The 13,072-nt window shown below is 57.3% G+C and overlaps 1 protein-coding gene across 7 annotated transcripts in view; it reads left to right on the top strand.

Annotated features, from left to right (window-relative positions):
- RREB1 (ras responsive element binding protein 1) overlaps nucleotides 1-13,072 on the top strand; it is a 166,905-nt gene extending 153,833 nt beyond the window's left edge. For 6 of the 7 annotated variants that reach the window (XM_059880701.1, XM_059880703.1, XM_015460015.3 and 3 more), the window contains exons 11-13: nucleotides 3,034-3,195; nucleotides 7,871-8,677; nucleotides 9,733-13,072. In XM_059880701.1, the coding sequence (XP_059736684.1) occupies nucleotides 3,034-3,195; nucleotides 7,871-8,677; nucleotides 9,733-10,244 (1,481 nt within the window). In that variant the 3' untranslated portion in view covers nucleotides 10,245-13,072. The remainder of the gene's footprint in view (nucleotides 1-3,033; nucleotides 3,196-7,870; nucleotides 8,678-9,732) is intronic. The other variant, XM_010818623.4, reaches the window with a different exon arrangement.

Raw genomic sequence — 13,072 nt, 5'->3', positions numbered from 1 at the left:
TGGGATCCACGCCTCAGTTTGGAGCGCGCTCCCAGTGGGATGCACACCTCTGTGTGGAGAGCGCTCCCAACCTCGCTGGGGTTTGACTGCTTTTCACCTTCTTAGGCAGCAGGTCTGGGAGCGTCTTCCTGGCCAGCCCTGCGTTGTCTCTGCCCAATCCTGAAAGAAAGAGACCCGGGGGCAGTAGGGCGATGGAGAGCTGGCTGAGGGGGTGAAGCCAGGTCATCACACTTACTCTGGGCGTTCACCCTTGATTCCCTCCTGCCCTGCCTGCCAGACAGCGCCATGTGCCTCTTGTAAAATTTCTCTCGTTTCTTGCCTGTTCCGACACCGCGAGTGTGAGTCGCAGGGTGTCATAGGTCTTTGGTGCAAAGGTGCATTTGGTGTCAAAGGTCTTTGGTGCCTGTGGTCACAGGTGCGCTTAGAAACAGCCCTGCTAACGCAGTCTTCTGTGGCTGTTACCAAATGGGTAAAATCATCAGATACCTTCGACACGGATCACCAGTCAGCAAGGCTTTTCTGAAGACTGTGACAATAAAATACTAGAAGGGTTTTTGTTTTCCTCTGTCCGTGCGTCTGGAGGGCACGCTGCTATTTAAAAATGTGTGACTTACGCAGTGAAAGGGGGACTTTTAAAGACTCCCGTTGGTTGTCACTTTGGGAATCTTCCTAATTGGATACAGTACTTCCAGGTCATTGAGTTGGTTTCTAAACTTAACCTTAGCATGAATCTTCCTCATCATGAGATATCCGCCTGGCTCTTAAAACCGGCTGTAAAAGTGAAGCGTTTACCAGTGTGGAGATCGTAGGGTACCTCATATAGTAGGGAGAAGCAAGAAGCCAGCCTCTCTGTGTGAAATCAAGAACCAGATTACAGCTCACAGTCACAGCTTCTGACTTGTTTTCTTCTCAGGCCTGTTTCTCGTGTTTTCACACTGGCCTGACTCAGGGAGACTGTGATTGTTGCTTTTGGAGAATGAAATGTTAAAGGGAAAATATTTTCTTCTTCCTTACAACAGAGCCTAAATAATTATTAAACATTAGGTTTGACATTTAGTGAAAAGAAGTAATTTGAAGGGCACACACACACACAAAGAAAACGTTAAAATACTTGACAACTCGTCTTCACACAAAAAGCCATGACTTTTTTTTTTAACATGGGAATTTTTATAAATTTAGCACAAAACATCTGCAAGGTTTGCGAAGCACGGGTTCTCCAGTTCATCCTCTCAGGCCCACGTGGAGCTCCCTAGAGTAACTGTTTTTAAAATTTGCAGCTGTGCTGGGTCTTTGTTGCTGTGCACGAGCTTTTCTCTAGTCGCAGCGCGTGGGGCTGCTCTCCGGTCATGAGGCACTGGCTTCTTACTGTGCTGGCTTCTCTGGTTGCAGAGCGCAGGATCAAGGCGTCTGGGCTCGGGAGGTGTGGCTCCTGGACTCCAGAGCACAGGCTCAGTGGTTGTGGCCCTAGGACCTAATTGCTCAGCATGTGTGTGGGACCTTCCCGGACCAGAGATCGAACCCCGGTCTCCTGCACTGGCAGGCGGATTCTTTACCGCCAAACCCCCAGGGAAGCCCTGCACATGACTGGTTTCTGATTCCACTTACCCGTCCTTCTAATTGCACTGTCTTTGATGGTTCTAGACATCTGTATTTAAAAACCTCTACCAGCAGTCTGGAACCATCTCTCAGAGGAGAATGGACGTCCCTTTCTTTGGCTACAGCTGATGCTCAAACTTGGGCTGTGTGGATTCAGGCAGTGCGAGCCCTTCCCGTCCTGGGAATCTCGTCCTGGGAATCTCGGCGCCAGGCCCATGTTGTCCATTACCCGCGTGTGGGCTTGTGTGCCTTCACCGGCTCTGGGGCCTGGTGATGCGCGTGGGGATCGAAATGGAAGGCCAGCCCCCATCGGCAGGTCGAGGGAGCAGCGCTGGCTGGCTGCCTGCTGTGTCTTGCGGCGGGGGGTGGGGGGGGGGGGGGCGGAGGGGGTGTGTGTGTCCAACCAGGGCAGCCCTGGGGTCATGAGATAGCGGTGAGCCCTGTTTGTTGCTATACAAAGCCTTTTCCCAGTGACCTTGGCAGCTGGGGAAGAGGACTCCAGTGAGGCAGGAGATGATAGCACGCCCCGTGCCCTGAAGCCCACGCCCTCCCTTCCCTGCCCCCCTCTTCTTTGCTTCTCTTCCTCCTCACTCTGTGCCCTGGCTCTGCCATGCGTCCATCCTTGCAGGCGCAGATCAGGCGCCATGGAGCCCCCAGAAGGAATCCTAACAGAAGGAGGGGGCGCTGGTCACAGCAGATAGTGGCCAGGTCAGGCAGGTTGGGGGGGCGCTCGGGGACCCAGCTTCTTCACACTCGGGGTGCTGAGTGGAGCACGTGGTCTCTGGGGAGACTCGTCCCTGCTGGCCCCTCATCTCCCACCCGCAAGAGTGTAAAGTGAGGGGCAGACCCGACACCGCCCCACCCCCGCCCAGGCCGGCTAGCTGGCTAGAGCCACAGGACCCTTGAGCAGAGGTCGGGCGGGAGGCACCCTGGGAAGTCCAGGACTCAGCTCTTCCTGTCCAGGTGGGCGGGTCAGACCCCTAGAGACCCCCGGGGTTTCAAGATGGCCCTCCATCCTGTTCGGTGCCCCGCGTCTGCGGTGCTGCCAGGCTGGGGTGTGCGCTGGCATCCTCGCTGTGGCGGCCACGGGCGGGGGCCTGCGCACGTCCCTCCTCTCACCTCTGTTCTTGTTATTATGTAAGATTTTTTTTTTTTTTTATTGTGAGATTTATTTTAAAGATATGTGTCTTGCTTTCATTGTTAACTTTCAGTATTTTAAAGACAAACCCATTATCCACTCAGGATGAGGGAAGATGACCGTTTGCCTTATTGAAGTTCTCGGGGTTCATTTCTTACTGTGTTTTGTTTATTTTCTTGAAAGGGGTGGGGGGTGGGAACCAATGCCAGTGATCCCCGGAGAAGGAACCGGAAGCAGACTTTCCTTTTTCGCTGCAGTAGAAAGCCAGGTAAATATGTATTTTTTTTCCCCCGATTCAGGTCAGAAACCCTTCCCTTGTCAAAAATGCGGTGCCTTCTTTTCCACCAAATCTAACTGTGAACGACACCAGTTGCGCAAACACGGAGTTACCGCCTGTTCCCTGAGAAGAAATGGGCTTATCCCCCAGTCAAAAGAGAGTGATGGAGCCCGTGATAGCACAGGTAGTGCCTCCAGGCGGTGGAGAGGGGCGCCCTTAGCCGCCCGGCTTCCCTTTCTCTGCAGGAGCCCGCGTGTCCCAGCTGCTGGGGAAGGTCTGACCTTCCCCTCCCCACCCCCCCACGCCTGCTCTTGCCCTTTGCCCCCTAGAGCTGGGCGGTGCGGGAGGGTGAGCAGTCCCGCTCTTTGTAGGAACACGTCTGAGAGGGATGTGGAAGCGCTGGGCTGGTGTTTTGGGAAACCCCAGCGGGGGCCTTGTCCTACAGGGCAGGGATGGGCCGGCTGGGAAGGTCCTGCAGGAACCCGCGATGCCCCGCCCCCCACGGGGAGGGGCCGGCCAGGCGGAGTGTTTTCTTTTCAATAACTCTCTTCCCGGTAAAAACCTTAGTCCTGTTTGAGAAAGCACTGTGCATGTCCTTTCTCTAATCCCATCTCCGCTTGCTCCGAATCCGGGTATTATTCTCGTGTGCTGATACGCGCTTCCTTCCTCCAGCCCTCCAGAGCAATTAACGGCTGCCCGTGCGTCCCCCGCCGCCTTTTTCCCTTCCAGCTTCTGTATTTACTCATGTTCTCTGTTGAGTGCCTTCCATTATCTCCAACCGCTGGGGGTTTGTGTCCCTCACCCCCGAAACACCACCAAGCATCGCTGCCTTTGGGTGGCCCAGACGCGGGGCCGGGGGCTGACGCTGAGGAAGCGTTGCAGGTGTGGGTTCAGTGTGACGGATGGCGAAAGCTTGACTTTTCCCCATTTTTTGAAGCCGAGTAGACTCCCCCCAGGTGTGTTTTCCTACTGTTCCTGGGCACTGTGTCCCATGCTTCCTGCCCTCAGACTGAGTGGGGCGGGGGTCCCCCTCTCCTGGGAGTGAGCGTGGACCGGAGGGCCGGCTCTAGCCCCCGCCCCCGGCCGCCTCGTCCGTGTTGTCAGAGACCGGGAGGGGGTCGGTGCGGAACCTCTTCTCGGGGCCACGCCTCCCCCCAGCCAGAGAGACGCCATGCCCTCGGCCATGGTCAGACCCTCCGGCTTCCAGGCCCACGTGACTGGCCAGGATCTGCTAGTGGAGAGGAGTCCGGGCGCCCACGGAGTCTTGCTGTGACTGCTGCCCTCGGGCCCATGGTGCCGGGTGACCTGCCGTTCACCCCGCGAAGCTGGCCACTGGGCTGGCAGGGCGCAGCTTCGTTGGGACGGCCCTGCCAGTGTCTGAGTCTCCGCTGCCACGTCAGGTTCTGCCCGGCCCCACTCTTGCAGCCCATCAGGGTTCCCAGGGGACCGCGGGGCGCCCTTGGCGCCCACGCTGGCAGACGAGTCTTAAAGTGTAACAGCCACGATGCACACTTTGGGTTCAGCATCTTGAGCTGTGTGACCAGGGAGCACCCAAACCAGGGCTCCTGCAGACGCGAAGCTAGTCTTAGCCTCCGGGTAGCTCCACGTCTTCACGGTGGGGGTACTTGTTTTATAAACTGCAGTTATGAGTTTGGCTTTTCCAAGTTTCACAGCACCCTCCTCACCTCGACCCTGCCCGGAGGGTGTATAGGTTTCCTTTAAGGGACAAAGCCTCTAGAAAAAGAAAATTCAGTGAGAGTTGTAACGAAAAACCAGCATAGAGAAAATATAGGTTTGGTGTAATTGTGGTCACAGTCCGCGGTGAGAAAGAAGGCTGAGAGAGAAGACGAGAGAAGGAGGGTCGAGGAGCAGGAGCTCCGTGCTTTCGAGAGCTTTTCACACCAGGTAAGGGCGATGGAGGGTGGAGGTTTCTTTCAGGCTTCTTCCCATGAAGTGAAAAAAGTCAGGCTTTGGAGAAAAACCATAAAAACACAAAGGCAGGAAACGACCCAGGCCGTTCTTGAGGGATTTCTAGGTTTATATGCCTGGGTTGCATTTTCGGAAAAATCCCAGAACATGTTTTGCAACATAGGTCTGACTTTCTCAATCACAGAAGGTCTCTCATCACAGTGTGCCCCAGATTTTCCCCAGAGGAACGGGGACAGTGCTGGGATGGGGCAATGTTAGCTGAAAGGGACGTGTTGATCATTCAGAGCCAGGCTGAGACTGAGGTGCACTTTGTCCCCTCGGAGGATGCTCCTGGGTCTTCCTCAGGTGATGCTTGTCGCAGCCTTCCTGTTTGTGGGCACCTGCGGGTGACTTTTCAAATCAATGTTAGCATGAAGTTTTTCGGTTTTTTTGGCCAGGCTGCGTGGCCTTTGGAATCTTAACTTCCCTGACCAGGGGTTGAACCAGGGCCCACCGCATTCAAAGCCAGGGAACTCCCCAGCATGGGTGTTTTGAAACTGTCGCTGTAAGGTGGCCCCCTTTGCTGCCCTGAAGCTCCTCATGCCCGTGTGGGCCGGGCCCCTTACTCCTGGCCTCGCCCCTGCCCAGGCAGATGGATGTTTAGGACGTAGGTTGTCAGCTCAGTTGGAGAGCCTGAGATTTCTCAGAAGCAGTAGATGTTTACTTGTTCGCTTGACACGGAGGTCTTCACTCTCACAAGAGAGGAGCTTTATCTACGAGTGCCTTCAGAGGCTGTCTGCTTCCTCTAGCAGTTTTCTTAGATTCGCGTCACAAACAAGGGCCTGGCTGACGGGAACAGAAAATGTTTAAAGCCGCATGGCTTACAAAAGTCACCAGCTCAGCCGCCTGCATTTGGGGAGGGCGCGTGGTGAGGAGAGCGAGGTCCGCGTAGGGCCTGGCCTTGTACGTTGCGCGTCCACGAGACCCAAGAGGTTAAGTCCGTTGCGCTCAAGAAAAAGCTCTTGGAGTGGCTTGCAACTGCAAGGGCCCGGCTGCTGAAAACGCCCCCTGGTGGACGTCGGGCAGAAGGCGGCCAAGCTCCCCAGAGGAAACGAGCTGGCCTCCGCTGCCTTCAAAGAGAGCATCACCCCCGCTGAGGAAGGCCCCGCGGTCAAAACACTGATCTGAGTATGTTGACTTGGGTTTGGTTTCAGAATTCACTTAGTTTATCATCTTAAATATATTCTACTGCAATCGAAATCTTAAATAACCCATGTTCTTTTGGTGAAAAAGAAAAATAGTGATTAGTGGAACAGGCTAGACTGTTCTGAGACAGGAAGTAACCACACACACACATATACCCCTTGGCTTCCCCCCCACACCTTTGGTTTTAATGTAACTACCCACCGAACCAATAAATAGGAAACCAAGCATTCTGTACTTTTTTATTTTGAAGTTTACACCAAAATCCATTTAAAAGGTGCTCTCCGAACAATTAAAGAAAATGAGCATCTGATTTTTCCTTGGAAAATGGCCTAGATGTTGGTGTGGGTGTGTATATATGTATGTATGTCGGGAGTCTTCTTTAATCTTTTGGGTAATTGCCAAAAGCCATTTATTGTCAGAAGTTTTATACTCAGCCCACAATTACTTGCTTCCTTCTGAAACCTTCTGAGATACTTGCACAGAGGCTGCCAAAAAGTAGTCAGAGTGAAACCAACGGAGAGAAGGAAGCGGGAGAGCCGTGTAGCGGGCCCTGGTGGGGCCGATGCCTTTGCTTCGCCGCCAGCCCAGGGCTGCCCTGATCACAGACCACAGCCCTGATCTCTGCCCAGGTCACAGAGCCTGTGCCTCAGGCCGGCGTGGTGCTGGTCTGCACACGGCAGGGGAGGGGCCGGGTTCGGTGTGTGAACCCGAGCTCAGAGAACGGGCCTTGTGAGGGCGGCGCGAGCCGTGTCTGCCGCAGAATGGGTTCCGTCAGCCTGCCGCCGCAGCAGTCCCCCGGCCGTTGTACTGTAGTTAAAAGTTGGGCTCAGCAAGCTTCAGCTTCACCGTCAGAGCTCATGATGGATAAGGGGCTAAGACCTTGTTCGACTAGAATGGTGAGGAGATGGTGCTTTTGATCAATACCGTCATCTCTTGGGTGTCGACAGTGTTCCCAGGGGGCCCGCCCTTAAGAAGGCCGATAGAAACCGGCGGACTGTCCACATCTGGTTTTGCTGTGGAGAGTGGACAGGTAGGAACCAGTCGAGAGATAGGAAACGTCTCCGCTCCCTACCCGGGTCCCAACAGCAGCCAGGGGGCCCTCAGGTGTGCACACAGGTGTGCATGTGTCTCCTGTTGCCCGCGAGCTCTCCCGGAGACCAGCCGTCAGGTGGGAGCCTGCGGACTGCAGACACCGAACCCTGGCTCTGCCACGTCCCGTGAGCCCCTAGATCCCGTGGCGGGGGGGGGGGGGGGGGGGGGGGGCCGGTTCCTTTGTATGCTGCATGTGTATACGGCTCTCTGCTCTGGAAAATAACTTCTCCCGCTCGGCTTCCTCAACCTCCCTCGCGCTGCGAGTCTCTGGAATGCGCCCGCTGTCCTCTCGCGGTCCTGTCTGTCTGGCTGCCCTGAGCCGCTCGCCCGCCCCTGGGGACCCGGAGCATCCCTGTGTGTTCCCGGGGAGGGGGTGGGGGGGGTGGGGGGGACAGCTCCAGGGGTGGAGGGGAAGGCGGAGGTCGCAGGCGCAGGCAGCCTGGGACCCCAGACTGTGTGCGCCCATGTGGAGGCTCCTTTTTAAAATTAACCTCAGATCCGCCTGGGGGATGCAAGGGGTGACGAGGATTCGGGTGAGAGAAACCCTTGCTGGGGTTTGGGAGACAGGCCCCGAGGGGTGGATCACGGGCGAGCCCTCGGAAGGGGTGTGTTTGGGGCCGCGGGTCTCAGCCTGCCCCGTGCTTGCTCCGCAGACAGCCAGTCGGACGCAGAGGCCTCGGCGGCTGGCAGCGAAGTGCTGGACCTCACCGCCCGGGAGCTGCCCGCGCCAACCCCAGAAGGCGCCTCGGAGCCCAGCCCGGCCGCGGCCCCGGCCCGGGAGGACCCCCCGGGGGGCGCGCAGGAGGAGGCGGAGCAGGTGGCGACGGAGGAGGACCTGCATCCCGAAGAGGAGGACGCGCAGCCCACGGAGGAGGAGGAGGGGGAGGAGGAGTGCGCGGAGGAGGAGCCGGCCGAGGCCGCCGACGGCCCCGAGGAGGACACGGTCAGCAACAAGAGCCTGGACCTCAACCTCGCCAGCACGCTGATGGGCTTCAAGCTGGCCGAGGGCGAGGCGGGCGCGCAGGACCACAAGCACACCTGCCACGTGTGCGGCAAGAGCTTCAAGTTCCTCACGACCCTCAGCCGCCACCGCAAGGCCCACGACCGCGAGGAGCCCGGTGACGAGAGCGCGCCCCCCCGGGAGCACGAGGGGCCGCACCCGGCTGACCCTGAGCCCCCCGCCCCTGAGCCCCCGGCCGAGGCGGAGGTCACACCCGATGCCCCGGCGGAGAAGCAGAGCGAGGCAGCCGAGGGCCCCTCGGACGCGGACGCGGACGGGGACGGGGAGGGCCCCGCCGAGAAGAGACCGCTGGAGAAGAGTGACGACGACAAGAAGCCAAAGACAGACACGCCCAGGAGCGCAGCCAGCAAGGCGGACAAGAGGAAGAAGGTGTGCAGCGTGTGTAGCAAGAGGTTCTGGTCCCTGCAGGACCTGACCCGGCACATGAGGTCGCACACAGGTGAGAGGGCGGGGCAGACTGGGCGGGGCGGGGGGGCGGGGACGGAGCTGGCGGCCCCGGGCACCCTGGGCACGCAGAAGGCCCGTCCTCTTAACACCCAGAGGGCACGGGGAGCGGCAGTGGTGTTTTCCAGAGCCTTCTGATCAGCCTCTTTGCCCTCTGCACCTCAGTCTTCCTGTCCCTAGAAAGGGGGGTGATGGCTGCCCTTGTCTTCTGGAAGCTTCCAGAGGAGTACGGGTGCCAGGAAGGGCTGCGGGGTGGCCCAGGGAGCAACAGTGTGGCGGGAGTTGGGCTGGGCTCGTTGCACCTGGGCCTGCACGCGGTGTGTGTGGGGGGGGGGGACACGGGGTGCCCGTCAGCCAGCTCTAGTTGCCCGGGCCTGTGCGGGGGGTGGGGGGGGCTCCCAGGTGTGCCCATCAGCCAGCAGGTGCTGGGTTGGCCGCAGGGCTGATGGGGCTAAACCGAGAGGGCACCTGCTCGCTCCCCGGGCACAGCCCCGCTCCTCCTGGAAGCCACCACCTCTGGGCATGAGGCCACAAAGCCCCTGCAGGGGCCACTGCTTGGGTAGAAAGGAGGCCTGGACGCCTTGCCCCACCGAGCAGGAAGACACCCCCGTGTCTTGGTCTGTGCTTCCCTCCACTCCCGGTGGCTAAGGAGGTTTCATCCCCTGCCGAGCCCCTGCACTGGGCTCCCAGCAGAGGTGTTCGTGGGCTCCAGCCAGGTGGTTCCCTCAGCTGCTCTGCGTCCAGGCGCTAGCGGGTCCGTAGCTCTGACTCCGCAGTGGGGCCAGCCCTGGGGGCCCTGTCCGGCACCTGTGTGCCCGAGGGTCCCGGGTCGGGGGTGAGAAAGCAGACCCGACCGAGGCTGAGGAGAAGCTCCGTGCGGCCCTGCTCCCTCTCCTGTGCTGTGGTTGGGACAGAGGAGGCTCCTGTGAGCGGACCGGGGGCTCAGTGGCCCACCACGCTACCCCTCGGGCCGTGGCTGTACGTGGGCGGAGCTGGGCAGTGGTCGCGGGCGGCCGGGCTCACAGCCCTGAATCCCTCTCGGTTCCCCAGGAGAGAGGCCGTACAAGTGCCAGACCTGCGAGCGGACCTTCACGCTGAAGCACAGCCTGGTGCGCCACCAGCGGGTCCACCAGAAGGCCCGGCACGCCAAGCGCCACGGCAGGGACAGCGACCGGGAGGAGCACGCCGAGGAGGACAGCGAGAGCGAGTCCGCCCACAGTGGCGCGCACCCCGTGTCGGAGGGCGAGGGCGACGCGGGCCTGCACGCCAGCGCCCACGTGGCTCTCACGCGGAGCCGGAGGGAGAGCCTGGCCGCCAAGGACGCCGGCCGCCGGGAGGAGCGGGCGGCGGCGCGGACGGCGGGGGCCAGCCAGGCCGCGGCCGGCAGGAGCACGCCCAGGGCCGCCGCCGCAGGCAGCCCTCCGGAGCCAGCGCCCCAGGGCGACCCCGGCCGGGAGAGCCCCGCGGGCCTCCTGCAGGACCTGCTGGAGCTGCCGGGCCGCAGGCCCGCCCACCCCCTCTTGCCCACTGCCGACAGTGCCTCGCTCCTGGGCCTGGAATGACGACCCGGCCCGCCCCCCAGCACGCAGACGAGAGCCAGCAGAGCAAAGCGCCCTGAATCTGCTTCCCGAGGTGCCCTCAGTGCCCCTTGGCTGCTGGGAGGCCAGAGAGAGAGGGGGCGGTCGCCCCCGGGTGCCATCGCCTTACAGACCGCGGGGAAGGGCCGCACCAGCGATTCGAGTGCCTTAACTACTTACAGCCCTTCGTGTCCTCCTGGGTGTTGTGTTTCCAAAACGACTTTTTGAAAAACAAAGCAAATATTTTAATGAATTATTTGGAGAGGACCTTTTCATTTAAGCATTAACATTACCTTCTGTCTTGGTGTGTGTGAGCTTGTTTTTGCAAATCTGTGATAGTCACGTTTGTTCTATGAGCTGGAAACAGACGAAAAAAAAAACATGCCCTTGGATACCTATGGCCAATAACTGGAAGAAAGTGACGCGAATTCCATGTAAATTCCCAGAGGAAATGTGGATAAGATGCTCATTTCTCAAATAGACTTTTTTTTTTCTGTTTGCTACATGGTGGAGCTGTAATCTGGTCCTCGGTGTACTGCAGGATGTGGTTGATGAAGGTTTCCAATTTGGTTCAAGCCAAAACCAGGAAAGGTTCTAGCTTCGACCTGGGACACATTTCCACTCTCAGCGTTAGACATGCCATTACTGCTGCAGTTTCCAGACAGAGGAGAGTCCCCCTGGCAACTGAACCGGCGGAAAACATGCATAGATGTCATATATCTGATTCCTACCCCCAACCCCCACCCTTTTCGGTATATGTATTAATAATATTATTATTATTATTATTATTTGTAGTTCATCAGTTTGCTGGTCTCTGCAGTCAGCAGAAACAAATGGGCAATATTTGTCCTGGGAGACCCGGGCCGCCCCCGCCCGGGCCTCCCCGCGCGTGAGCGTCCACCCGCAGCCTCTGCCAGGCCCCCTGGGGCGGCAGCTCTTCTACTGTACTCAGACACGCCTCTCTTCTGTGACTGCAGCACCCAGCAGGGGCCCCGCGGTCCTCCGCCCGCCCCTGGGGGGCCGGGGGGCAGTGGGGAGGGGAGAGGAGGCGAGGTGGGCGCCGGGGCCTCCAGGGAAGCCGGGCGGCAGGACCCGTTGCTCGCCAGGTCTTCCTGCCAAACCCAGCCCAAACCCACCGGCGCCCCCGTCCTTTGCAGAGCGAGGGAGTTCTACTACTGGTAACAAAACTGCACACGGGAGACGGAGGAGGGATGTACATTCCCTTCCTGTAATCTGGGGTTGGTGCTTGAAGAGAAACACGTGTCTCTAGTTTCTGGGTCGCCCGAGCCCCTGGGCGCACAGAGGTGGATTTTCTTTTCGTGAGCATCATATGCAGGCAATAGACCCCCTCACTGTAGCTGCCAGCAGTGACTGGAAACTGACCCTACTGTAGCTGGGCTGTGCTCAGCGGCCTGTCCTCTAGCCGGGACCCCCCGGGACCCCCCGAGCCTCAGTGCCTCAGGCCCCCCCCGGGACCCAGGGCTCCTCTGTCCTCAGACCTGTGCCCACCACAGGGACCCCCGCCCTCCCTTCCTCACCCACTCCCGGTGGCCAAAATCCAACCGCCCAGACTTCAAAGGAAGCTGTGTGTTCTTGATGTGATGAAAAAGCGGTATCTTTGCATGTGAAAGGCGAAAGGTTGAGGTATATTAAGATTTTTAACTGTATTAGGGATGTGTGAACCAGTTTCAAAATGAGGTTTTATTTACTTTAGGTGAAGACGAATCAGAACCAATGACCCCCCCCGCCCCGCCCCCGACCCTGTATCACTTCATACGAAGTGTGGTGTGCTTGCCTAAAACCAGTTCATTCATCCCTTAATTTTTTATGATGATTGCTGTTATTTTCATTGTTATTATTATTATTTGGGTGTTTTGTTTTCCTTTGCAGCTCTCCACACTAAAACTCGGAACGTTGTGGGGAGAAGCCACGAGTTAACTCTGCGCTGGGGTGAGATGTGGCCGGAACCAGCCCGGCACTGCGGCCAAGGCTGCCGCTCGCAATAATCACTATTGATTTAAAGCTTTATTTAGCCTTCATCTGTACCCTCGTAGTCGATAAGGTCTTGCCACGTTTTATTAGTGAGGTTGAGAGATGTATCATCTGTTTGTTGTTCTGTCCCCTCCCCCAGTATTAAACTGTGAAATTTGTGATTTGTTTAAACTCTGGGTGAATCATAGCTTAGTTTGCATGTCCAGCTCATTTGTTCCTATACATTTTGTTTGATTCTTTTTCTCCTTCTCTCAGGGCTTTTACAAAAAAAAAAAAAAAGAAATATATATATATGGATCTTCTGAAAAGTTTTTTGAGGTGCAAGTTTCTCTCTTTTGTTTTTTCTCTTTGATTTATGAACACGATGCTGAGATTCAATCACTACATGAAACTCCCGGCTGTGAAAACAAGACGAAAACCCGGGGCTGTTTTTCCCACCAGCCCCCAGGGGAAGCCGTGTGGCAGTCGGATGCCCGTTTGTTTCAGAAAGTCTCACCGTTCTTTGCACGCTCTGTTCCTCTCTTTCCTCCAGAAGGAAGTTGATCCTGGTGATTTCAGCCCATGCATTAAACAGGAAACAATAATAAATGTGTAGAATTCATATTTTTCTAAAGGGAACTTAAAAAACTGCTGCTACATGTTGTGTACAAAACTGGTTTATGCCACAAGAACAGAGAATCACAGATCCGGGTTTGGTACTTCTCGTCCCTCTTTGTGTCCAGTTGTATAGACTTCCAGATTCAAAATGAGAAGAAACGCTGTTCTGTATCAAACCATCTACAAGCAATAAATGTTATATTTTAAAAACGGCAGGTTGCTGA

Source organism: Bos taurus, chromosome 23 (genome assembly GCF_002263795.3).
Source record: "Bos taurus isolate L1 Dominette 01449 registration number 42190680 breed Hereford chromosome 23, ARS-UCD2.0, whole genome shotgun sequence".
Lineage (NCBI taxonomy): Eukaryota > Metazoa > Chordata > Mammalia > Artiodactyla > Bovidae > Bos > Bos taurus.
Note: the sequence above shows the minus strand (reverse complement) of the source record. Positions and strands in the feature narration are given on the sequence as shown.